This window comes from Chanodichthys erythropterus, chromosome 24 (genome assembly GCF_024489055.1).
Source record: "Chanodichthys erythropterus isolate Z2021 chromosome 24, ASM2448905v1, whole genome shotgun sequence".
Classification (NCBI taxonomy): domain Eukaryota; kingdom Metazoa; phylum Chordata; class Actinopteri; order Cypriniformes; family Xenocyprididae; genus Chanodichthys; species Chanodichthys erythropterus.
The window spans coordinates 18,843,544-18,870,437 of NC_090244.1; the positions used below are offsets into that span (position 1 = coordinate 18,843,544).

Here is a 26,894-nt window from a genome sequence, read left to right on the forward strand (position 1 = left end):
GGTGATGCCATGAAATTTAAAATCAACTTATTTTTCCCTTAAAATGATACATTTTCTCAGTTTAAACATTTGATATGTCATCTATGTTGTATTCTGAATAAAATATTGAAATTTGAAACTTCCACATCATCGCATTCTGGTTTTATTCACAATTTGTACAGTGTCCCAACTTTTTTGGAATCGGGTTTGTACTTCATAACTTGTTAAATATAGATTTTATTTATTTATTTATTTTTTTAACAAAAAAACATTACTTCGCTTCAGAAGGCCTTTATTAATATTTTAGGGCCTTTATTAGGCCCTTATTATATAGGCCCCCCAGAGCCGAATGGAGTATGTTTATGATGGATGGATGTAGATGGAGACACTTTCTTCAGCTCAAACTCGAAGGTCCTGTTCTCTGCCATTATAAGGCTCGGATGCGTCAGGATATCTATTAACTTAAACCTATATGATTCCATTGGGAACACCATCTACTGCTAAGACATAATTCATTCAGTGCAACACTCACAGTGCATTATGGCTATTAGCTGTTGAATGACTTTGTGAATATTTCTTGAAAGCAAAAGTACTATCATGGTACTGGTGCACACAAAATTATTGTAAATGTAGCGCATTACATATGACAGGAACAGTGATGACTCAGTGCAAACATAATGCTTTTATCTCAGCTCACAACTAATTCAGTATTACAATCACTGCATTTCTGTGAGTAAGTATTCATCATTTTGTGGTTTAAAGCAAGGATGATCACTGAAAACAACTTTTCAGTGATCAGGCTAAATTCAAACTTTAACAAAGCATGTACAGTTTTCCAAGGAACATTTTAGTTTTGTATACCTCCACAATTGTGTAATCTTTTGATGAGAGTCAGCATAAAAAATGAAGTGAAATGAAATCCAAATGGAATCTAGGCAAAGTAGCAATACATTCGAATAAAACGGAGCAAAACATACACCAACCTCCTTGCTTTAAAAAAAAGCGTAAAAATCTGGATTACAGTGAGGCACTTATAATGGAATTGAATGAAATTAATCTGTAAACTCATTTTAATAGTACAGCCATGAGATCAAGCATGTTTTAAAATTGTCAATTTCAATGTCATGGTGGTTATGTAAATATTATAAAAAGAAATATTTAATAGTGGTTTAGAGATTTCAGGAAGTGAAATTCTGATCTCAAAATAACACATGCGTGTTTCTTTTTATCTTTTTCAACAATCTTCCGAGTATCTTGTTATCTTTGATCTCATCCTTTATCACTGGGTTCGTAGTGCACAATTTAAATGTTTTACAGTCACACTTATAATCAGTTGTTAGTCTTTGGATTGGACCAGTGAATGCTAAACAATCACTTTCACTTGTTTGACTATTCCCACAAAATGAGATAAAGAATTTTGGTGCATACTTGCTTATATACTGAAACTTCAAAACAGTCTATAGATTACTATAAAAGCTAGACTGGTAATACAAAAGCCTTTGAAGTTAAAGAATATTAAACCAGTGTCGTATCTAGTAACAAAAACATAAAACAAACAGCATCCTCAAAGTGACCAACAGATTTAAAGGCTAGTGTAAGATGTGATACAATATTTTAATTGTTACTCTAAATCTCCTTTACAGTTTTGCAAAATGAATTTGTTTTCAGAACATCTTTGGTGTACAAAAAGTGTATAAAGTTGGGAATCAGAAAGAGCTTTATTGCCAGGTATTTTTACACATAGGAGGAATTTGTTTTGGTCTCAGAAGCTTCCACAGCACAAACGAATGACAGTGACAAGACACAGATAATAAAAAGAATGAAAATAGAATAAGTAAATAGGTATATAATATTATACAATTAAAAACAAAAATAAAATTTACAAAAATAGACAATAGATGGTATATGTATATACAGGTATAGGTTATGTACTAATGCAAGAAAATGTAAATAAGAAGTCTGTTTTAAATATATAAATAGTGTTGTGTATTGCACATGTTTATTGCCAAGTGGGGGAATTGACTGTTCATGAGATGGATTGCCTGAGGGAAGAAACTGTTCTTATGCCTGGCTGTTTCTGTGTTCAGTGCCTGGGTGTTATTTAATGATATTTTTTATTGACTGCAATATCGGATTATGATATCCATGTCACCACTGTGTAATGATTATTCATCTCTTTTGCGGAAGTCCGCCCTTCTCCTTTGTATTAGATTTGGTATCTTGCCACAAAATAGGCTGTTTCAAACCTCACTGGTACAGGTTCCTTGGCAGTTGTTTCTGGAAAATGATCATTGAACATGAGATTTAAAAATCAGAGGATTCTGAAAATAATCTCCATCATTTCAATGTCCCTCTTTTTGCTGATCTATACAAGACGAATGACAAATTGTCCTCCTAAGAAAGAGCTGGTCTTGAAAAACTTACTAAAGCAGGATGTTGGAGAACTACAGGCTTGTTCTGCTATTATTCAAGGAGACATGGACGGAGTGGACAAGGACATTTTCAGGAAGCTCCTGACCTCGAAAAAAAGAACATCTCTGCTATCCGAGTCATTCTATCTCACCGCAACCAAGGATTGTCCTTCCTACATCCGAGACAGAGGGTTTCTGACAGTTTCTCTCAGTAAAGAGGAGAAAGATTTCCCTATTGCTTACTCCATGGTAATCCATGAGAAGATTGAGATGTTTGAAAGGCTCTTAAGGGCCATTTATACTCCTGACAATGTGTACTGTGTTCATGTGGACCAGAGGTCTCCTGAGATCTTTAAAGAAGCAGTTAGGGCCATTGTGTCCTGCCTGACAAATGTGTTTGTGGCCAGCAAACTGGAGAATGTGATCTACGCCTCCTGGTCTCGAGTTCAAGCGGACATCAACTGCATGCAGGATCTGCTCAAGTCACCTGTCCAGTGGAGGTATCTGCTCAACACCTGTGGCACTGATTTCCCCATCAAAACCAATGCAGAAATAGTTGAGTCTCTAAAACACCTGAATGGAAGGAACAGTATGGAGTCAGAGTCTGTAGACTCCAAAAAGGGGCGCTGGCAGTATCATCACAATGTTACGAACGTTGTGACTCGGACCATTGTTAAAAAGTCACCTCCGCCAATTAAGAGCCCTATGTTCTCAGGAAATGCTTACTTTGTGGTTTCAAGAGAGTTTGTGGATCACATTTTCAAAAGCAAAGAGGTTCAAGAATTCATGGAATGGGAGAAAGACACATACAGTCCAGATGAACACATGTGGGCTACGTTACAGCGGATGCCTTCAGTACCAGGATCCAACCCTTCAAACAGAAAGTACGAGCAATCGGACATGAACGCAATTGCTCGTCTAGTTAAATGGAGCTACCATGAAGGAGATCTAAAGAGTGGGGCTCCCTACCCACCATGCACTGGGACGCACAGACGGGCGGTGTGTGTCTATGGAGCTGGGGACTTGAAATGGATTGTGAGGCAACACCATCTTTTGGCAAACAAGTTTGATCCAGAAGTAGATGATGTAGCTATCAAATGTATGGAGGCTTTTTTAAGGTACAAAGCTATTTATAGTCGATCATTACTAACAGTTGATAAATCTGACATTATTTTGTGATGTTTTTAATGACAGGTACAGTAACTATTTGTATATTTTTCTAAATATTGTGTTAATCTTTTTATGAATATGAATATAAATATAATAAAGTATATTATAAACATGTATATATTCTAAGTTATATTAATAGGATGATGAAAACTTTAAAATACTTGAAATAAATTCTTTTAAATGAAATGATAAATTTACATTTAAAAATGATTTGTACACTTTAAAGAAGCTCTGTGTTACAATTAATACTTCATATAAACCTTTGGTAATAACTTTTAACATTAATAGATCAATATTTAAACTACCTATAGTTAGAAAATGAAACCTTTCACTATATAAATACTGATGCAACTACAATCAGTCCTTCGTAGTTCACTTCAACAGGAACTAGTAGCGGCACAAGTGAGTTTTTATCAGCCTGAATCTTGTCTTGCACCAATTCCTTGACATGAAGTACCTCAAAGTTCCTCAAATTCGAGCACATCCTTTGTGATCACCTCCTTGGGCCTATACACAGAAGCAGCTCTAGATCGGGGAGCAAGTTCAAGTTCAAGTTATTTTATTTATAAAGCGCTTTAAGCAAGATAGAATCTTCCAAAGTGACAACAGAATCAAACATACAATAAAATAAAGTAATGAAACATAAAAACACATCATACTTCAAAAAAGAAAAAAGCAAGAAAACCATGTCAATCAGATAGCAAGGTAGTGGAGCATAAAAACTTAAAAACCTAAACCAAACATAACAAATTCAATTAAAAGCCAAGTCAAAAAAAAAAAGTTAATTTGAATTGTCAAATGACAGATTAGTATAGAATATAAGCACAAGGTTTCTAACATGGGGAGCTGCAGTGGAGCAGAGCGACTGGAGATCAGGATGATGATATGTTTTGGCACTTGAAGGGCCAAAAACGATAATATCAGTTTTATCAGAATTTAAGAAGAGGAAGTTCGTAGAGAGCCACGATTTTATCTCATTTAAGCAAGCGTGCAGAGAGTTTAAAGCACAAGGTTTTCTCTTAGACACAGGCAGGTAAATTTGCAGATCATCTGCATAACAATGAAAAGATACATCATACTTCCTAAAGATAGAACCCAGAGGAAGAAGGTATAGAGAAAATAGCATAGGAGATAAAATCGAGCCCTGAGGAACTCCACAGGTTAAATTCCCCGGAGAGGAAGTAAAATTACCAATTTTAACAGAAAAACTGCGATTAGTAAAAAAGGATTTAAACCAATGTAAGACTTCACCTCCTAAACCCACATAATGTTCTAGCCGAGAGATGAGAGTATCATGATCTATAGTATCAAAAGCTGAAGATGAATCCAGCATAACTAAAATCACAGAATCACCCAGGTCTGTAGCCATTAAAATATCATTAAGAACTTTTACCAGTGCTGTCTCAGTACTATGTAGCTATGTTGAATGAAAGATCTCATGAATATGATTGTCATCTATATAAGACTGAAGTTGATTAAGTAAAATCTTTTCCAGTAGTTTAGATAGGAAAGGCAATACAGAAATCGGTCGGTAGTTTGATCAAATAGAAGCATCAAGGTTAGGTTTTTTAAGAATAGGTGTAATCGTAGCTGTTTTTAAAGAATTAGGGATTTCTCCCAATTTCAAGCATTTATTTAAAAAAGAGACCAGCTCTGGACCTACTGTGTCAAGCAACAACCTTAAATATCGGGGGTGAATAATATCTTGAGGAGCAGGGGATGGTTTTAGCTTAGCTGCAATCTCTTTGACTGAATTCAGAGAAACAGGATAAGCTGTAAGACGGAGCAGCAGTTATCAAAGGTTTACTATTTGAAACCTGAATTTGAGCTCTCAGAGTTGCAACTTTGACCTCAAAATAAGACCTGAAATCATTACAGAGAGAAATGGAAGGGTTATGAAAATTATTAACAGGAGGGTTCAATGCAGAGTTTATAACAGAAAAAAGTGTTTTTGGAGTGTGATGGTGTTTCTCTATGAGATCCGAAAAATAAGCATGTTGGCCCTCTTGACTGTGTTCTGATATCTTGTTAAGCAGTCCTTAAGAATGTCATAAGAAACTGGAAGTTTATTTTTTTTTCCAGGTTCTTTCCTCCTTTCTACACTCTTTCCTCAGAGAGCGGATATCTTGATTGATCCAGGGCACAAATTTGGGTTTAGGCTAAAAAATTTATAAGGTGCAATAGAGTCTAATATCTCAGTCCAGACATTGTTTAGAGTAAGAAAATGTTTTTCAACATCAAAAACAGTCAAGGAGGGCTCAGTCACAAGTGTAGAGCAGGATTCCTTATAGCACCTAGTGAAATCCTCAGTGAAAGAGGGGGTGTAAACCCGGGCTCTTCTTAGGTCTTTTTCGATTTTGAGGGGAGTTGAGGAAAAGTCCAATTTAAAAACAATAGGAAAATGATCAGAAATTAGAGTTTCAATAATTTCAGTGTCGGTGATCATCAATCCAGCGGATAGAATTAAATCCAATGTATGTCCTCGAATATGTGTGGGATGTTTAACCCATTGTATTAAGTTGAAGGAGTCAATAACATTCTGAAATTCAGATGTGAGAGGTTTAGAAGGACAGCACAGATGAATGTTAAAATCCCCTAGTAAAAGGATCCGTTCATGTTTAGTAATGAGGTCACCAACAAACTCAGAAAATTCCTCATTAAAACCTTTGGATAGATGAGGAGATCGATATAATAGTGCTAAAACAGTTGGAGCTGACCAATCAAATAGCAAAATCTGTGCTTCAAAGCTTGAATAAGAGATAGATGAAAGTATCCGACATTTCTGTTTATAACATTGCTTAGCAATAACAGCTAACCCACCACCTCTACCAGAGAGGCGTGGAGAGCTATAAAAACAATAGTCAATTGGTAAAAGGTCAGAAAAAGGGCTTTGGTCCCCTGCTTTTATCCATGTTTCGGTAACAAACAAAAAGTCCAGATTCCGCATTGATATAAAGTCCTTTAAACTGAATGTTTTATTTACCAGGGATTGGGCGTTTAATAACGCCATCATCTGGGAGCACAGCGTTACTGAGTCGTTAGATTTCCACAGGGATTGGAGGTTCAAGCTATTGACTCCTCCAGTTATTGACTCCTCCACCAATTATAGGCCGTCGGTAGAGTTCCTTGAGAGGAAAACCGATGGAGTCAGGAGAGGCCCAGGGGGCTGATTTTATGTAGTTTAGCCAGCGAGATGAGTGGGACGGCCTTGCCAGAAACACATAGCGACCTGAATAATTCCTCAAGGGCCCGTTTGCGGCGACGCCATCTCGTAGCCAGATCTTTAATTTGACGACCAATCCACTGCGTTTACCCCGTCTTCGCCGGCGCCTTCTCGGTGCAGGCTCCAGCGGCCACCGCCAAAGGAAGTCCGGGATGTCGTACACGGGGCTCCCATGCGTTTTGTTGATGGTGCATCCCAGGTTGGTATCGTGAATATATAAACTCTGTTTTCGAATTTCTAAAAGAGTTTGACGATCGTAAACGAAAGACTCCACACAACACAGTTCTACATATACTAAAAAAAAAAAAACAAGATAGTCCTCACTGCAGAACACGAGATCCAACTGTAACTTATATATATATTTATATAACTGTAACTTATGCTCACTGTAACATATATATCAAGTCTAGGGGATTAGGCCAACTTAAAACAAAGGAAAGTATGGTCTCATCATCCAAATCAAAGCATTAAGGAGTGAATAACTCCTTATAGGCATGAACACAACAACAGACAAGGTTAACCTAGGACAATCAGAACGAAACTCCTGTTTGACTCTCCAAGTAAATAATTATCAAATCATGCTGAACTTTATAGCATTGTAACAGGGTAATTTAGAAAACGGACATGCCCAAGTGTACCCAAATGCCTGTCAGTCCTAAACAAAATGTTCTTTCAAGTGTATTTGTTTAGGAATGATAGGCTTTTGGGTACACTTGGCCACACCCGTTGTAATGATTTGGTGGTGTTGGATGTTGTGGCACTGAGCAACAACAAGACAAGATCCAATTGCAGTTTATTAACACAATCCAAAGTTGTAGTCCATTAAACAGGCAGAAGGTCAGAGCACAGTAAATCAGTCCAAACAAGACCAGAGGGCAAAACTGGAACGGCAAAACCAAGATACAGGCAGATATCAAGGACCAGGATCTCTTCGTAAAGAGACAATCAATAGAACAGGCTTATATAGGGAGCGAGACATGCATGGTTACACAGATGACATACAAAGCATTGTGGGAAACCAAGTCCATGTTGTGTGTAGTGTCAGTGAAAAAAGTGCCCTCTGCTGGCATGCAAGGGCACTCGCAGTTGGTGGATGCGACACCCGTATTAAAAATCCTAACAATTACAATAGGGTTTCAGTAACCTGGTACCAATAGCCAATAGCTTTTGGCTCGTGCACACGTCTTCACATACATGTGTGCGTCAATCTATCGCTTAATGCCATTGCAGAGACTCTATTCTTTCCGGTGAAATCACAAAACCAAATGCACACAAACGTGTCCCTGCTCTTGATATATAATCATTGATGAACATCTTTGATTTTAATGAGTAAAAAAAAAAAAAAAAACTATATGAAGGCGGATTAGAACCCGGAACCTGTGACACAATTAACTAAAGTTCTACAGCCAGATCATTAGAGATTCCGAGTGGTAAATCTATGCATTTATTCACTAATGTGAAGCATCTCGGTTTTGCCGGTTAATCGGCACCGATAGGTGATTGTTGGAACAATCGGTTATCGGCAAAAATACATGCCAATAGTTGTTCTGGGTTGTGTCCGTTGCTGGAGTTATATGGGGAGGCTGGAGCGGCTGAGAAGGTCCTGTATGAGAGTAGTATCTAGAGGCAGAATCACTGATCATGCTGTTTATTTTGACACAAGAGGCTGTGCGCTGCATGGAGAGCGCTGGCACTTAACACCGTGTCCTAAAAACATGCAATGCGACGCCACAACACGCGATAAAAGGTATCTTTTCCAGGTTAATCAGAGTTTTTGCCCTAACCAGCCGTGACGGCTGGAACAGCAACACAAAGTAGCAATGATAATATCAGGTACTGTTTATGTGCTTTATTTAATGTTAAAAGCATCTACTGTGAGTTTGAATATCATTCTGTGCTCCCAGCTTTTTAGCTGTAATGAAAACACCACCTCAGATCTTGTAAATAAATAAATGGACACAAGAACTTTCAAACTGTGAACTCTGTGTGCACAAACAAGCGTATTCTATGACAAAGATTGGTTCAGTCACTCCGTATGTACTTCAAATAATGTTTAAAGGGATAGTTCACCCAAAAATGAAAATTTGATGTTTATCTGCTTACTCCCAGCGCATCCAAGATGTAGGTGACTTTGTTTCTTCAGGAAAACACTGTAGTGATTTTTACTTTGTCCATCCAAGGACGTGAAGTAAAATAGGGATTGGTAATCACATCACCGCTGACGTTGTGATTTTGGATCACACGTCTCTTAAGGTGTGGTTATGAGTACATCAGATAACCACTTTCCCCCCCTTTCCCTAGTTCAGGGCACCAGTCAGGGTCTTTCACTCCTAACAGTGGCTTTCATTCATTTAGAATTAATGTAAAGTGGTCAGCTGATTTATCTGAAAGATTGGTGAAATTGTTAACTTGTAGAGCCTTTTCTGTATTATCAGCACAAGGAAGACACAAGTGTAAAACAAAAGATAAACAAGAATAACTAACACGACTACTAAATGAATACCATGAATGATAAAGGAATAAAGTGCATAAGATACATAGAATACAAGTGATTAAGTTGGGTGTGGCTATGGAAGAGTTACGTTATCTTATGGAAACATAAACTGTTTCTCTGAAAATAATAAGGTGGAGAACCTTATTATGTAACAAGCAAATAAACGAGAGATTATTTGTTATTGACTAACATCAGCTATATTGAATCTAATAGGAATTAGGAAACTATATACTGATAATATACAACAATGCCAAGGTCTTTGGAAAGAGGTTTGGTTAAGTGATATTTACGTTCCACTTGTTCGAGTCTGATGACGTCTTCCACTGGTTGTGCTGGGTGACAATGCAGTGGGGAGAGGAGCCAGAATCTGTTTCAACAATCTTGAACACGAAGGTCTGTGGGATGCTGATGTCCTGGAGCACGAAAGGGACCTAAAATTTGGAACACGCAGATGAGGCCCTGGTGTAGGTGCAGAAGGTCCTTAACAATCTGGAACACGCAGACAAAGGTACTTTGGGAGTGAAGGTTTGTTCTCCTGAGCTAAACCTTGTTGCAGATGTCGTCACTGTCTCACGGACGGAAACTCTGAACGTAGTGTTTGTTGATGTCTCTTTCCACACAAGCTGGAGGCTTAGAGCGTGGTCATCTCTGTTGCTGCCTCACAAGCTGTAGACTCAGATCATGGGACCTGTTGTTGTCTCTCTGGATGGACCAGAGGCTCAGAACGGTGTTGTATCTGTTAATGTCTCACTCCTTACAGAGTTAAGACCCAGAACCGTGTATCTGTTGTGTCTCAGCTTCGCAAGCCGGGACTCAGAACAATATCTGTTATGTCTCACCCGATGGGAGACTCAGAACGATGTATCTGTTGTGTCTCAGCTTCACAAGCCGGGACTCGGAACAATATCTGTTACGTCTTCCCCCTTTCAAGGGCAGACTCAGAACAAGGAGTGTCGGTAGAAAGGGTACCTTTATCCCTTTCCGATGAGGAGGAGATTGCATTTTGGTGCTTCTCCATTCGAGTGCTGTAATTGGCTGCTGGCATCAGAGGGGACACACAGAGTGTGACCCACTCTTCTTTCTCCTGTGGAACTCATTTGCATAAAGCACAAAAGTTTACCAACGCATTTCTCACTTTCCAAACCACCACCAGAATACCTTTGGCAATATTCTAAACAAATAGAGACTAAACATGATGGAAAAAGATTGAACTGTCATTCAATTGTACATTAACAGCTAAATTTGCGTCAGAGGTTGCACTACAAATAGCTGTCACTGAGAATACTTATTTCTGTGAATAAGTATGAAATGGATGTGTAGTCTGCACCAGTTCTAAGGTTTTCAAACATAGTTTTGAATGGATTCGGATGGATCTTTGTGATCTCTCTTTGTTTCACCCATTGCTGCTAAGGTCCCGAGGAATTTTTATGGCAGTCTCTGGCCAACCTTAGGAAGTAGTGTCTAGATGGGTGAAGGGCAGTAACTACCTGTGGACCAATGAGAAGTCCTGTCCTTGTCAAGCTTTGTACAAGAGGTCTTCTTCTTACCCTCTAAGAGAGGTCTGGATGTTGTCCTTACATCTTTATCTGATGGCGTTGGACAGTTTGTTTGTGTTAGTCCACCGAGATCCATTCAAAATGTAGCAAACCTTTGTCCACTGTTACGGAGAGAGAGGGGCCCGGCTGTAAACTGGGCCCTGGAATTCACTACAACACAAATGATGATTTTTAACTCCACCGGTTGCAGTCTGCAGTCATATAATGCATGTCAATGGTAACAAAATCTATGAGAGTAAAAAAAACATGCACAGACAAATCCAAATTAAACCCTGCGTCTCGAGACGACACATTGATGTCTTAAGACATTAAACGATTGGTTTGTGCGAGAAACCGAACAGTATACACTGTTCGATTTTTAGCTATCCCAAACGAAAGACTGCCATCGTGAAACAATTGTGCCGATTTCAGTGATCGTGGCTGTTAATCGGTGGTTCTATGTCGTACAGTGAGAGAGGTTTAAAGACGGCCATTTTCCCGGTCTTTCGACCAAAGATAACCAATGATAATTTTTTGACAGTGTCAGAAATTCAGCATGATCAATGCACAGTGTGTTTGCTGCTACAACCTACGTCTACTGACCAGCCAATGAAAATGCGACATGAAATCAAGACATGGTGCTAAAACTTAAAACTGCTTACCTCAAGCTCTTTTCCCATCTTCTTTTGCCATTTCCTTTTCTAGATGGAACACTACAGTACAGTACATATCCGACCCAAATGTTTAATGTCATGATTGTTGCCATCTATTTGATCATCATATCATCACTTATGCATTTATTAGCTGGTGAAGTTGCATATTTAAAGATAGTGACATGAGAAAGCAAAATGTTCATGTTTCCGTCTCTACACAACAGACGCAACCCTACGCAATCATAGCAAGCAATCAATTAAAAAATTTGACTAATACTTTTGCTTAATTCATATGGATTCTTTTTCTGATCTCTGTTTATGAAGCGTCAAAGTGGTAGTTACAAAGGCACTCTATGGAAGGAAATGTGACAACATTGTATCATCAAAAAGATCTTCATTTGTCTTCCAAAGATGAACAAAAGTCTTACGGGTGTGGAACGACATGAGTGAGTAATAACAGAATTTTCATTTTGGGGTGAACTAACCCTTTAATTTGTTGAAAAGCACTGGAACAAAATGGTAGGATCAAAACGCAGTCCTAACTAATTCCTTAATGTTGTCAAAACAAACTGAATTTTTGTTTTACACTGAAACGAACAGGTCTAACTGATAACTATAGTAATTATTTCCACAAAACAAACTGAACAGCTGTGTGATGGCCAGGATTTATGCCACACATGATTCTTATATTTTCAGCTTTGCATTGATCAATAAATGAAAAGACTTTACTATATTAGTTTGTTTTAATATCTTTATTTGTCATTGTATCGAGTCAGTGCATGGGCTTAGTTATTTGGCTAAAGGTTAAAACATTGAAACCAGTTAAAAATTCTCTTTGGCTAAATTGTAATGTAACATAGCTAAACTTGTTAAAGTTAAATTTTTAACATCATTTCTTGAAATGTTTGGAACCTGGTGTGTTGTAAGAATGGACCAGCCTAGTGACAAAGAGGTTCAAACAGGAAGTTGAACTGTTCTTATGGGAATTCTAAAGGAAGTGAGAATGTACTTTGATGTATTAGAGGGGACTTAGGAAAATGTGACGTCCTGATCAATGTGATTTTTGTTTAAGAGAATTCTTTTTGCATTAAATACAGAGTTCAGGCATGAAACTCTAACCGAACACTGGCTGATTCTTCTACTCCATGGCACCAGCCAATCAGAAGTATTTCCAAATCCACGCAACCATATATATCGTACCCTAGCCTGTGATCGACATGCTGTGCAATGTGAAAGCTCTGTTATCCCTCCTCCTCCCCAGCACCACCTGTAAAGATCTGCTACGGAGGGTCTACCGTTCTTGCAGCAGCCTTTCCTTTGTTTGTTATTTTTGACTAAGCTGAACATATTATTGTATTTGCTCAGCAGCAACAGCAGCAACGTAGCAGATTTTGTACGCCAAAATCAAGCAATGTATACTTCATGTCCTATGCCAATAATGCTGGTTGAATTTAACCACTCCGAGAGTTGTCATGAATGAACTAAAATTGATCCAAGGCTCTAAATTTAGTTAAATGCATTATGTTTATTCCAGAGTTTGTGTTGTTACTGATGTGAGAATCTATATAGCTTCATTTCCCCCATTTTTGTTTTAATTGGTGCTGGCCACCTCTTATAAATTCAGTGTATGTCTTGTCTAGTAAGTCTTACTTATTGTATCCTAGAAAGGTGGTGCTGTTTGTGGCTATGGACTTTTTTGTTGTTGTGATTTAGTTGTATTTATTTTAGGTTTATCGCACCATATTATATATTGTGTATGTATTTAAAACATTTGAGCGGACTGATAAAGGGAGCTGTAAAGTATTTTTGTTGAAGTATAATGTCATTTTGACCATAATAATGTACTAAATCTAACTCGTATAAATATTCCAGTAGTATAGAAAAATACTATACATACATTTATAGGTAAAATCGAACTCCTAGCCTCCTGTACCCATTCTGTGACGACAAACAACTACACTGTGTAAAGGATCATGGGGGCCTGAAGTGTCCATCAGTGGTACCCTTTGAAATCCTTCATTCTGAACGACCCTTCAATATGGCGGCCATGATTGCTTTTAACTCCGAAGTGCCCTTCGGAGGGCGATATATCTTTTTTGGAAAGCACTGACTATCGCTGTAGCTGAATAAACAGAAGATTAAAACACACTGATTGATTAAACATGACTAATAAATGCACGACTGCCTTACTCTGTGTAAGAAGCCACATCATCTCACAGAAGGACACTCAACTGTTGTTATGAAGTGGGTTTGGAGTAAAAACATGTTATTAAATGTTGTCTTTTGTTGGAAAGATGTAAATAAATACTTCTCATGTCTGGAAAAATGTTTGACTTGTGGTGTTTTTTCAAATGTACATTATAAGCGACTCAAACTCGCAGTGCTTTCAGATGGATTAGCATTTGGAGCCATACTTATTGGTATTCATAATCGCACTAAGCCAAATCGTTTAAGCATGATTTCAATGTTATTTTTCTAATCACGTGATAAATCGTGCAGCCCTATTCACGTGCGCACAAATTTGTGCGTCAAATCTGCGTATGAACGTTTTCACAAACAAATCATGATTCATCAATAAATTTAGTTTCAAAGGGTATTCTAAATTACAAAGAAACCATTCCTACGCAAAAATGACACACACTTGGTGACCTTATAAACATGTTATGAAATTTTAAACATAGGCCTTTCAGTAAAAGAGTAAGAAAAGGTGGATATTGCTCAAGCAGCGAGGTAGCTCTGCATAAAGACGCAGATACGCGTATGTACAGCTGCCTAATCAGAGGTCTGTAATGTCTGTATAAAAAGTGTTTATGCATTTGAACTTGTGTAACAGATAATTTTTGAAGCTGATGTTAAGGCCATAGGGTTGTGTTTGTGTATTACCTTCTATCCCTCTGGGCTTGCCATAGGAAAAGTTTGGGGGAAGCACACGCAGAGGAGACGAGAGCACCCGTGTTATGCCATATGGTTGTGGAGTGAAGTAGAATAAAAAGACATTGTTTATATAATGCCTGAGTTTTGCATTATTTTATTATCTGAAAAGTGTTTAGACAAAGCTCGGTCACACTTGTTTTGAGGATGGCACTCTTGGCATTAGGGGGGAGTGGAGTAAGATGTATCTTGGCAACCATACCATTTTATTGTACCATGACCATATATTTTAGAACCGCCCATCATTTCTGCCAGACTGTGAAATGGAGAAGCACATGGAAGGAGTGGAAATAACTTATTTACTTTAATTTTGGCTTGTCAAAGTAAAATTTGTAAAAAGTTAAAAGCAAATTTGTCCAGGTCTAAAAATATTTATGATGCATATTGGTGATTTTGCAATGTATAAAACCATTCAAGTCATTTAGCTAAATATTATTCTGAATTGGTAAGTTAGCTAGCTTTTCCTAAAATGGCAGCTATGGGGCAAAGTGAGCTAAATGTTGTGGGGTAAATTGAGCCAGAGTTTTAACTTACCCCACCATAAGGCAATGAATTTAAGTTAAATCTGAAGTATAAACTAGGGCTGCACGATATATCGCATGAGATTGTCACACGCATTTTGTCAGTAAAGCCGGTTCCCTGATTCCCTTTCGAAAGAGAACTCCACTCTGCGCTGACTGCGCTATGGGGAACGTCCTCCGTGACCCGTGCTCGAAATGCCAAAAATCACCACACTCCAATCCTATTGGCCGGCGGTAGCCTATCACGTCAAACGGCGCGAACCGTGACGTATAAAGGGAGCGCCTGGGAAAACAGCCGACATCCTCTTGTCTTTGAGCGACTGCTTTTGCTCGTTCCTTTTTCATTCTGCCAAAGTTAGTATGTCTGCTAAATCGTTCAGGAAGTGTGCTGATCCTTGTCCCAGGTTTCTGACACCGGAGGACACACACAACTTGTGCGTTTTCTGTCTGGGCGAGGAGCACGCACGGACAGTACTCGAGGGTGCTGCCTGTGCTAACTGTGAGCGTTTTCCTATGAGAAAGCTCCGTTCTCGTTTGGCCCTCTTCTCGAGGGGAGAGGTGCCATCACCGCTGCCTGGTGGTTCCGGCCCCGCTCGTGCTGAGGCTCAGCGGCGATTGAAATCATGGGGCTCGCAGGTGGAGCTCGCTGAGGAATTTGAGAGGGGTGTCAATCTTTCTCAAGTTGAAGCGGCTGACGAGGACACGCTTCTGGCGGATGACGATGATGTCGTATCCTTAACATCCTCAGACCCAGGAGCGAGTGCTCTCTTTGCTCAAGGCCCCGGGGAGCAGGAGATGGCCGAGGTGGAAGAAGCGGGCGAGCCCGCGGCTCCCGCTAGGCCTCCCTGCGCGGCGTTTTCTGAGTTGCTGGAGGTTATGGAACGCGCCTCGAGCAGACTGCAGCTGCCCTGGGAGCGCGTGAGGAGGGAACCCGCTCGCAGCAGGTTAGACGACCGTTTTCTCTCTACTCATAACCTGGCAACTCCAGCGAGCCTTCTATTCCTTCCCGATCTTCATGCTGAGATCAAGAAGGCATGGAAGAACCCGTACTCGGCCCGAATCCATCAGCATCAGTATCAGTGAGCTGACTTCGCTGATATTGAGGCATTGGGCCAGCACGGGTATGTGTCGATGCCTCCTGTGGAAGAGACGTTTGCGAACTATCTCGCTACAGGGAGTGCACCGACACTGAAAGCTCCGGCACTGCCATCCAAAGCGTTGAAGGTGACGTCACGTTTGAATGGCAGGGCTTACGCCGCTGCAGGTCAGGCTGGTGCTGCGTTGCACACTATGTCAGTGCTCCTGGCGTATCAGGCTGATCTGCTTACGGATTTTGATCAGGGTCAAGGTCTTTCCGCTGAGGCGGTCGCGGAGTTGCGTCGGACCACGGATCTCACTCTGAGGGCCACCAAACAAACTGCCGCCTCGATCGGTCGATCTATGGCGGGCATGGTGGCCACTGAGCGGCATCTGTGGCTCAACTGTGCGGACATCGGGGAGAAAGAGAAACATTTTCTCCTCGATGCCCCGGTTTCGCCCACTGAACTTTTTGGCACCTCCGTGCAGGTGGAGGTTGAGAAGCTCAGGGAGGCGAAGACGCGCTCCGCGGCATTTAGATCTTGCATCCCGCTCAGATCCAGCTCTGGGCCCAGACAGCCGGGAGGTCCCGGGCCTTCTCGAGCCGAGGCTCAGAGGCAGGCCCAGAGGGAAAGTGTCGCCGCTCGCGCGCCTCCTCCTCCTCGGAGTAAGTCGCAGAGACGGCGAGACGCTAGGAGGAAGAAGCAAGATCTGAGGGAGGTGATTGAGGAGCGGCGCCAGCAGCGCCGGTAATCGATCCCCTCTCTTGCGAGGGCTTTTTCTCGTCCTCGCTCTTCCTTCGCCTCCCGGTAGCGTTTTTGTGACATCTATATGCTGCGGGCTTTACAGTCGGGCTGATGTAGTGGGCCTATGATGAATATTTTTCTGACGGCCCGCCGTCTGGCTTGATAGTGAAAGTGCTTTTGGGCTTTGGAACTCTGGATTTTCCCCTCCGTGTGACGTATCGGGGAGGAATCTGCGTTCTACAAGCCGCAGGAGGTAAGCCAGGTCCATTTTTCTTTCGTTATATAGACCTTGCTTTGCCTGTATAGCTTCCTGTGCATATAGTTGTCATCTGTTCATATTTTTAAGGGGTTATTTGGGCAAATAACTGTATGTTAGGCTGACTGTTATAGGCAGGCCTTTTATGGCCGCTTTGTTGTTTAGCGTTGGTGTAGTTTCTCGGCTGATAATGTATATAGCCAGAACTAGCTTTCGCTATTGTCAGTTATGTGTTGGCCGTTTTTTCGGCCACCTAATGCTGTCACTCACGCTGCTTTCTCCGTGTGTTTGGAATTTGTAGCCCGAGTGTAGCGTGGTCTACATACAGTCCTTAGCTAGCGGCTAGGCTAGAACTAGGTTACGTGTATGTTTGTTTACATCCCCCTGTTATGACTATCCCCCTGCGGTTGTATAGTTCCTAGTTCTGGCCTTCTTCTGAGGAAGTTGCTGGCCGTTTTTTGCTCATATTTCCCCTTCATATGTTTATGCAGGCGTGTTATGTGAGCGTGCTTGTGCTGCCACAGGTTACACCTGCTTTCTATGATAGCAGGCTTTATCCGGCCCCTATATATGAATACGGTGTTGTTGTACTCCCCGGTTAGGGTTTGTGTTTCACCTGTTGGATTGCACACTCAGGGTGAGTGTAGGGAGTTTTGTTTACCGATTTCTCCCGGTCGTTTGCACCACAGCATCTGGGGTTCATTGCTGTTTGATTGTTGGCTATTTACCTTTTTAGCCTCTCTGTATGCAGCTTGTTTGGATACAGCGCTGTTGGTCTACGATGCTGGTTACGCTCACGCTGTTTAGCATATTAACTTTGCCTGCTGGAATGTGTATACCCAGGCTCAGGTTATGTAGCTAGTTCCCTTATAATTATCATTTTAGGTTATACTGGCCCTTCCTTGTAGCTAGGGCCCTGTCATGACCACGGGCTGGTGCCACATGGTTTTTTGAGTAGCAGGCCTTTCCAGGCCTCTCTTATATGGCTTCTTGTTGGCCCAGCTATGCTGGTCGTGTACGGGCATCATTCCATGATGAGTCATACGTTACTCTGTTGTTGCCAGATGTTTATGGAAGTCGTTGGCCCCCATTGAGGCCTCCTTTCATGTTTTACCTAGCATGTTGGCACAGCTTGTATGGGTTTCTGTATCTCTTGAGTGTTGTATAAACGCACTTGCTATCGCCGCACGCTTTTAAGGTTACAGGCCATTTTTAGGCCTTCCTTTGCTAGCATGTCGGAGTTTAGCTTGGTACTCCTCTCGCTGAGAGTAAAAAAAAAAAAAAAATGTTTTTACTGAGTAAATTGTGCGTTTATTCCCTTTAGCTCTAGTCGAGCTAAAATATTTTCTGTCTATCTAACAGATTCTATTTTTGCTTCTAGAACTTTAGTGCCCACTGGCTGATGTCGCGTGTGACAGGTAGGCCGTAAAGGCCTCCTGTGGAGCATGCTGACCTTTTGACCAACAAAAAGGGATGGTTTCGCCGGCTGGCCCGGTCTCAGGTTGACTATGACCTCCTGTGTAGTCGGTCTGTTTAGCTTGAACCCTGATAACACTGCCACGAGCTAATGCCACGTGCCTGCTGGGATTATAGGCCCACGGGGCCTTTCCTTAGCGCATGATGGCGTATGTTGTACTCCTCTTGCTTAAAGAGTAGAAGGTACTTCTCCGAGTGCACTGCTCGTTGGTTTGTGTTGGACGGGCTGTTTCGTGGGCACTTGCAGCTGTTATATTTTGGTGTTTGCTCCACCTTGATATACAATAGGGTGTGGCCCTACAGGCCATCCTGGGCTACCGCCGTCTGCTTTCAGTTCTAGTTCTTTGGTGAACTCTGGTTATGTTGTAGGCCCTTTTTCCCGGCCTCCATGACTATGTGCCCGCCTTACAGTCTGTCTGTTAGGTTGAGCTTTGTACTTCCCCTCGGGGTTAACTGCGTAATTGTGCTTAGCTCCCTAAGCTGGTATGGTTGTAGACTTTGTGGCAGGAGAAAAGAGGGCCAGACTCAATGCGTGGTGAAATTACCCCGAAGGGGCCTTTATTGAGTGACAAAACTTGAAATTAGTGCTGGTGTTCCCAGGAGCCGGGAAACTGGTGCTTCAGTGCAGAAGTGAACGTGTGTCAATTTGTTGACGAACTGCAGTCGGGTTTCCTTAACAGTCACTGGAGCCTGCAGGAGAAAGGAACCAGAGAAATGGTTAGTCTGGCCTTGGGAGATCTAGTCTCCCCCTAAGCTTCTTTCTGCTGTGCTTATATCCTCCTCTAGTGATGGCTCTCAGGTGGCTCTCATTTCCCAACTCCGCCTCCTGGCAATTGGATCCACTCCGTTTCCATGACAATGCTGACGAGTGCTTTAGGAGCTTGCCACAACTTCTATGAAGTCTCCCGTTAGACCGGCCCCCAGGCTGGTTTGTGCTCCCCTGGGTCAGGGGCCTTTAGCGCACAGCCTTCTCAGCACCTTGTTAACGGCTGAGTAGATCCTTGGATGAGTGGTTATACTCCCCTCATACGAGGGTTCAGAGCTTTTCGCTGAGTTCTGCTCTCCGGGATGCCCATCTCTGCGTGTCAGTTTGAGTTGCTTACTGCCTTTTCGCAGTCGCTCTTTCCTGCTCTCCTCTCTGGAGTTTGCGCTTGGAGATTCTGTATATCAGACAAGGTTGGCTAGGCCAGATTTCGCTTCGCTGGATGGATTTTTTTCCCCCGAGTGACTGGCCGAGGTTCCTTTGGTTCCTTGGCTTCCTTGGCCACATTCCCTTAAAGGGACCACCCCCTCTCGGGCTGTTGGTTCCAGATGCTCGAGCAGCCTTGGTAGGCTTTTTTCGGAAGGCCTCTTTTAGGCTCAGCTTGGGCTGTTGGCCGTAGGGAATGCTGTCACTGAAAGCCTTGGAGTTCTGCCCCCGGTTTTTCCCTGGAACTGCTGGATGTGTGTCCAGACATTTGGACTGGCATTCTCCTCTAGCATGGCGGCGTGGGTATATCGTTCCCCATAACGCAGTCAGCGCAGAGTGGAGTTCCCTTTCGAAAGGGAACGTCTCAGGTTACGCATGTAACCATGGTTCCCTGAGAACAGGGAACGAGACTCTGCGCTTTCATGCCATGCTGCGGGATGCCTGCTACAGTCAATCAAAGACAAGAAGATGTCTGCTGTTTTCCCAGGCGCTCCCTTTATACGTCACGGTTCGCGCCGTTTGACGTGATAGGCTGTCGCCGGCCAATAGGATTGGAGTGTGGTGATTTTTGGCATTTCGAGCACGGGTCACGGAGGACGTTCCCCATAGCGCAGTCAGCGCAGAGTCTCGTTCCCTGTTCTCAGGGAACCATGGTTACATACGTAACCTGAGACGTTACCGCTAAATTGCTATCACCTGCTTTCAAATGGAGCGGCATTTAATAGACAGAGCCATAGATCACTGACAAGCTACGCAATATCGCGTTCATTATCGAAGGTGATTCATCTGCAATATGAACGTGATATTGCGTGGCTTGTCAGTGAACTACGGCTCTGTCTATTAAATGCCGCTCCATTTGAAAGCAGGTGATGGTGATTTAGCAGCAATCGGGGAACTGGCTTTACTGACAAAATGCGCGTGACAACTGGTCTACACAACTGGTTTAGTTTTTCTTTATTTTCAAGTTTATTTGATAGGAACAGTGTACAAGTACACCAAATCCTTCTCTGATATGAACCAGAGGATCATATATATCTTTCCACCTGTAGTCTCTAATGGCCTTTGATTAAAAACAAACCTTTTGACTAAAATGTTTATTAGTTTCAGAGACATTTAATCATTCTTGTTTAGTTTTTATTCAACAAATTCTCTGTGTAGTCTGTTATAGGAAGGTTACAACTTTGATGTTTATGTTTCAGAAATGCAAACAATTAAAGATACTGAAATTTCAACTTCATTTGGTTGATTTTATGTTAACTTTAAAAAAATAAATGTTTGTAAAATATAGTAGTCAACATTTGAAGTGGATCAAAACCTTTCATCGAAGCTGTCCTAAAACCTTCTTCTTAGGACAACTTAGATCTTTGGACAACTTTGATGAACTTTTTTGATCCACTTCAAATGTTGACTACTGTATTTTTACAAAGAATATTTGTAAAAGGAAATTTGATTATTAAATTAATTTTTTAAAATAGGTACTTATTATCTTTAAAATTCCACATGGGTTTGATTCAGATTCAGTTAGATGGTCAGTTTACACCCACCCACTGACTCGGATCAACTTACCCCTAACCTGGGGTAAATTGAGCCAGAGGAACACTTTTTTTAGAAGAAGCCATATTTTTAGAACCCTTTGTCATAGATGTATGAAAATGATAGAAAACATACTGAAATTACTTTCATTATACTTCTGCCACATTTTCCCTTATCTTGAGGACCACATAAGTAAAAAAATGTCTCATCTTACCCCACTCTCCCCTACTCGGGGATCATGCTGCACATGCTCTCAGGCTAGAACATCATGTTTGACAAGTAACGAAAGAAAAGGGTGTGCGGATTGCATAATGCCCTTATAAATTACATGCCTCAGGCATGCAGTCGCTCATTTAGAATACTCCAAATTCAAAATCATTAGAGCGAGGTTTAGAACAAATGTGCGTATAAATATGAATAGTGCATGAAATTATTAGTGAATGAGACCCTGGGGCCTCATTTATAAAATGTTTTGTAGAAATCGTCCTACATTTAATCTTACAATTATCAATCTTACACACAAAAACGTGCATAAGCCTCTCTTCCAGATGTGAAATTTATAAATCACAAAACATCTTAAAATTGTGTGCAGCTAAATGGTTTCAAATCTCTGGCTTGTAAATGCTGCCATTGAAATATAAAATGTAACCAGTCAACTTCCGAATGCTGTACTTGAGAATGGCGAATGGCAAGAATTGCTCAGATTTTGCATACATCTGCTTAGAAACTGGCATGGGGCTAAGCACTTTTCCACGTCAAAGACAATTTTAGACTATAAATATGATTGTTGATTTTAACGTATGCACACTCTAAGTTTTATAAATGAGCCCCCTGATCAGCTGATTCATAATGAGTAGCAGGACATCATCTCAATGATATTTCATCTCATTAACTCCAGGGTTGCCAACTCTCACGCGTCTGGCGTGACACTCACGCTTTCAGCATCAATCTCACGCTCTCACGCACACGCAAGAAATGTCACGCCAAAATCCATTCTTCTCCCCTCTCAATCCGTTACTTTCTGTTGATGACTAGACCACAGCGTATTAATGACAGGAGAGGAGTTTAAGGCCCACAGCTGTTACATCTCCTTACAACGTTCTCACTGCAGTATTCTCTGATCGTTGACTGGCTGAAAACCTTGCACGTGATACGTCAGTTGCGTGTGAGAAGTGAGAGAGAGCCCCGGCCGCGCGCGCGCACTCAATATACAGAGCAGAGCGGCCAAAGCACAGAACGTCTTCAGCACTCCCGGAATCATGCACACTCCGCCGCTGGCCAAGCTGCTTCTGCTTTAAGGGGGTCGCACACCGGACGCGTAGCTCGGCGCCGCGCAGCATGGCCGTTATTTTGGCATGGCCATTATTTTCTCGAGAAAAGGAGTTTTCTCATAGCTTCGCAACGCAATACTCGTTCCCTTATCTCTCAGGAAACCGATGTTACGTAAGTACGTTACGTTATATACGTTTTGTTATATAACAACCGATATGACAACTTTAGCACATTTATCAGCTATACATTCATTCAGTGTTTTCCATTAATGACCCTCTGCTGCCGCCACCGTTTCATAATGAACTGATTAAAACATACTACGTTTGCCAACGAACTAAAATCGAAACTGTGATATGGCTTTGTGCCTTTATAAAACAGCAAAAGACAGTGATTAAGTATATAGACTATACAGTCTGTCTGTGCTGCGTGTTTTAAAGAGAAGAGCGCGCATTTGTGCACGCGATCAGCTGGTGATCTGGTGATCAAAATAAAAGCGCAAGGATATCTTTTAAAAAGAAATGAGTACAAAAGTATTGTAAAAAAATGTTTGAACCCTTTTTAATGCCCAGGTACAAGTCAATGCTGTTTCTTTGTTCAATTTGCACACTGTACATGGGTTGAAGCTCTTAATTTTGAGTTTCCAGAGTGCACCAGATTGATGCATTTAACCTTAAAATGTACAAAATTTTCTTCCGGGGGGCATACCCCCGGACCCCCCTAGCAGAGGTACATCCAACAAAGTTTTACAAATTACAGTGTCAAATAATGTACATTTTCATACAACAACAAAAGCTCCTTTCATGTCATTAAAGCTATTAATAGAAAATTGAAATGTCTTTGGACAAATATAGATTTGGAATAAGCCCCCCCCCCCTAATGTTTACAATGTCTGGCTCCGCCCCTGTCAGGTAACAAAACTGACAAAAAATAAAATAAATTATTTCACCCCAATGATACTAAGTAAACATGGACTGACATTGATTTTTAAAATTAGGGTTACCAAACATTTTCTCCGCGCACACGCGCAAACTGAAATTTTTACAAAGTCTCACTCCAGCCAAACTCCCAAAGTTGGCAACCCTGTAACTCACATATGGTCCTGCCATCATTTTAAACTCACAACAATATTATGTAACTAATCCCAACAGAATACAACTATGAAACAAATATATATATATATATATATATATATATATTAGTGGTGGGCTGTTAACGGCGTTAACGTGCTGCGTTAACGCGAGACTCTTATCGGGCGATAAAAAAAAATATCGCCGTTAATCTATTCTCAAAGTTGGGTTGGGAGCTGGGTCTATTCTACGCAAGTTATGATGACTTTCACCTTGATATTTTAGCGCGGATGTATACCTAGCCGAACTGACGCTTCTCAAAGATCCACCCGCCCCCCTTAGTTACTGTTGCTTTGGTCGACAAGCCGTGGAACGCGGAAAGATGTCAATATACAAAATATAATATACAAAAGTTTAACTCCACTGAGGTTAATCTTCTATCTGCTTTGTCGGACAAAATGGCGGATTACTTTTAGTCATTTGCTGCGTTCCAATTCGCCTACTTATAGTACGCCCTAAAAGTACTCTTTCTGTGAACAAAAAGTACTTACTTTTGAGTGTGTAGCAAAAGAGTAGACAAGGGCTGCGTCCGAAATCGCATACTTCCCTACTATATAGTATGCGAAAAACAGTATGCGAGTAGAGTAGTATGTCCGAATTCATAGTATTCGAAAAACAGTAGGCGAGAAGTACCCGGATGACCTACTGCTTCCGCCCGAATTCTGTAGTAGGCATTCGATGGACGCTGCGCTATCCCGTGATGCCACAGGAGAGGATTCTTCATAATTCAAAATTGCGGAAAGCGGCGATATGCAGCTCATTCAAGTCCTTAAGTACCTCAGGAAAAACTGTGTTTATTGTGGTTAAATTGCACTTGTTTAACATAATGTAAGTAATCGGCTGACTTATTGAAAGTTTATACAATGTAATGAGAAGATTAAGAGTTGGCTGTAAAAAGATGTTTATTCATTATTACTGACAGCACATCAAGCTAACCAACAGGTCGAGATAACGTTACATCCGCTTGTTAACACTGTTTTATTTAACGGAGACGTTCGTTGTTAAGCAGTTTAATGAGATTAGAAAACTTAACGGACAGCAACATTCAGGCGGCAGTAGTTTATAGGGCTCACAGTTTGTAGTTTTTTTTTTTTTTTTTTTAGAATATGTATATTATTATCATCATTGTATTTATTTGTATATATTGTATATAATATTTAGGCCATGTTGTGCATTTCTCTCGCCCTATCTGTCCATCTACACACTATTTATATATAATGTATTCAAGTTTGTTTATTGATTCATGTCTTTTGTTTCTCGTGTATTTTTATATGCATTCATTTTAACAATAAATTGCTTAATTTCGTTGCTTCAAATCAGCCTCTGTCGTGATATTCACAATGTATTTTTATTCTGAGGTAAAATTTCCTAGCTAAATAGGTGATTATACTTTGACATATTTAAATTTGCGCGCTGTTGTGACGACGCATGACAAGTGACAACATTAACATGGCGGATGTAGTACGTCCGAATTCCATTCATACTACTCATTTTCATACTATATAGAACGTACTGTTTTAACGGTCGGGAAGTACGTTCAAATTCAAATGTAGTACCTACTCATGTAGTATGCGATTTCGGACGCAGCCAACCTTTGGGACATACTATCAGGTCATACAGTTGCGTCTTTGCTCTCTGTCGCATCCAGTCACCGTAAACTGGCCTGTCAATCATCTTACATCCTCCACATTTCATTTAGCTAATTTCCTACCGTGTCGGAGAGAAATGCAGCACGTCGATCTGCAGTCGCGAGTCTTTCATGTGGAGAACTCTCCTCATATTAATGCATAAAGATGCATTTAAAACTTAATGGCCAATCAGATCTTTATAAAAGTCCACATTGGTATTTGCAGATGAAAAATAACACATATAACATTAAATAAATATTTTCTATCAGTTTGAACTGATTATTAGTCACTCAAACAGCCTCTCAGCCTCTATCGTGCATATTCGTCATGTTTTGTAGTTTTTAACACTTTTTACTTGTGTTTGTAGTTCTGAACTGAATCCTCCTACAACGTGCAATGGGTTGTGGGCAATATTAGCCTTTATAGTGTGCACGGATCCACACTTCAAAAATCTACCGGAAATAGTAGACCATCCGGGGACTTTTGGCATACTCTTTTCAACATACTATGCTTTGGCACACACTTATTTTAATCTCACATACTATTTAGGATGGATAGTATGGACATTGGGACGCAGGGACAATTTGGGTATCTCAAATATTCTGAATGTCTTCGGCAGAATTCAAATGAGCCATTTTAATCTAGATTAATCTAGATAAAAAAAAAAAAAATGAATCTATGCCCACCTCTAATAAATATATATATAAGCAAAAAGCAAGTAGGCCTACAAATTAATTTATTTGTAGATTATATAACAGCAACTTGGAAAACATTCAAAACAAAAAAGAAAAGAGAAGGTAAGTAACTTTACACAACATGATGTAAATTACTATTGTTGTGAAATTGGCCTCTTATAATTTGCATGGGAACGGAGTTTGTCACAAGCACATGAGAGCTGGTCACCTTGAAGTCTGTTAAGGTTTGGTACTATTTTGGAAGTTGAGATTAGCAGTATAGCTGCTGTAATAGTGTTTGCCATTTATTTTGGGTAATTGAAAATGTAAATCTCAAGATTACTTTGTTCAAACCCATTAATAAATGAAAATGTATTACTGCAGTCTGTGATAACACCTCAACAGAATGCAAAAAAGGGGAAGTTAACAAATGACTTGTTGAGCATGCCACAGTAATAGCTTTGACTAGAATGTGGAATGCTTATCATACTTGTACAATTTAAATGCAAACACTCCTTCTCTCCTTTAGCTTACAGTTTAACAAAATATCAAAACCAAAAGTCACACAACAGTCATGCACCTGCCTCAAATTATCAAGAAATCCTAAAACTCTTCTCTCACGTCATTCAAAGTATCATTGTCATTGCCAAACAACTGTCACGAAACTTTATAGTTTATTATATGTCACAAGGATATCTTTACTGGAAATACCGGACTAGCCAAACCCGTCAATTAGAAGATTTAATCTTTTGGTAACACTAAAAGCCTTTGTATAATTTATTATAAATATATCACGAATGTACATTATAATGCATTGTCTAATAATTGTAACCCAAGTTTAAAAAAAGATGAAAACTATCATCATTAGTATTTATTGTCAAATATCATCCAGATGTGGTTCATCACTTGCCAGTTTCAAGGATATAATGCCATAATTTAACCGATTAAGAAATATATCAGTTCAAAAAGATAATGGCTAAAAGTATTTAAAATAGCGTT

General features: G+C 40.5%; 1 protein-coding gene across 1 annotated transcript in view; it reads left to right on the plus strand.

The window, feature by feature from the left end:
* The first annotated feature begins 2,212 nt into the window (after positions 1-2,212).
* LOC137015427 (beta-1,3-galactosyl-O-glycosyl-glycoprotein beta-1,6-N-acetylglucosaminyltransferase 3-like) overlaps positions 2,213-26,894 on the plus strand; it is a 31,544-nt gene continuing 6,862 nt past the window's right edge. The window contains exons 1-2 of the mRNA XM_067380386.1: positions 2,213-3,508; positions 11,790-11,911. Of these exons, the coding sequence (XP_067236487.1) occupies positions 2,277-3,508; positions 11,790-11,880 (1,323 nt within the window). The 5' untranslated portion in view covers positions 2,213-2,276 and the 3' untranslated portion in view covers positions 11,881-11,911. The remainder of the gene's footprint in view (positions 3,509-11,789; positions 11,912-26,894) is intronic.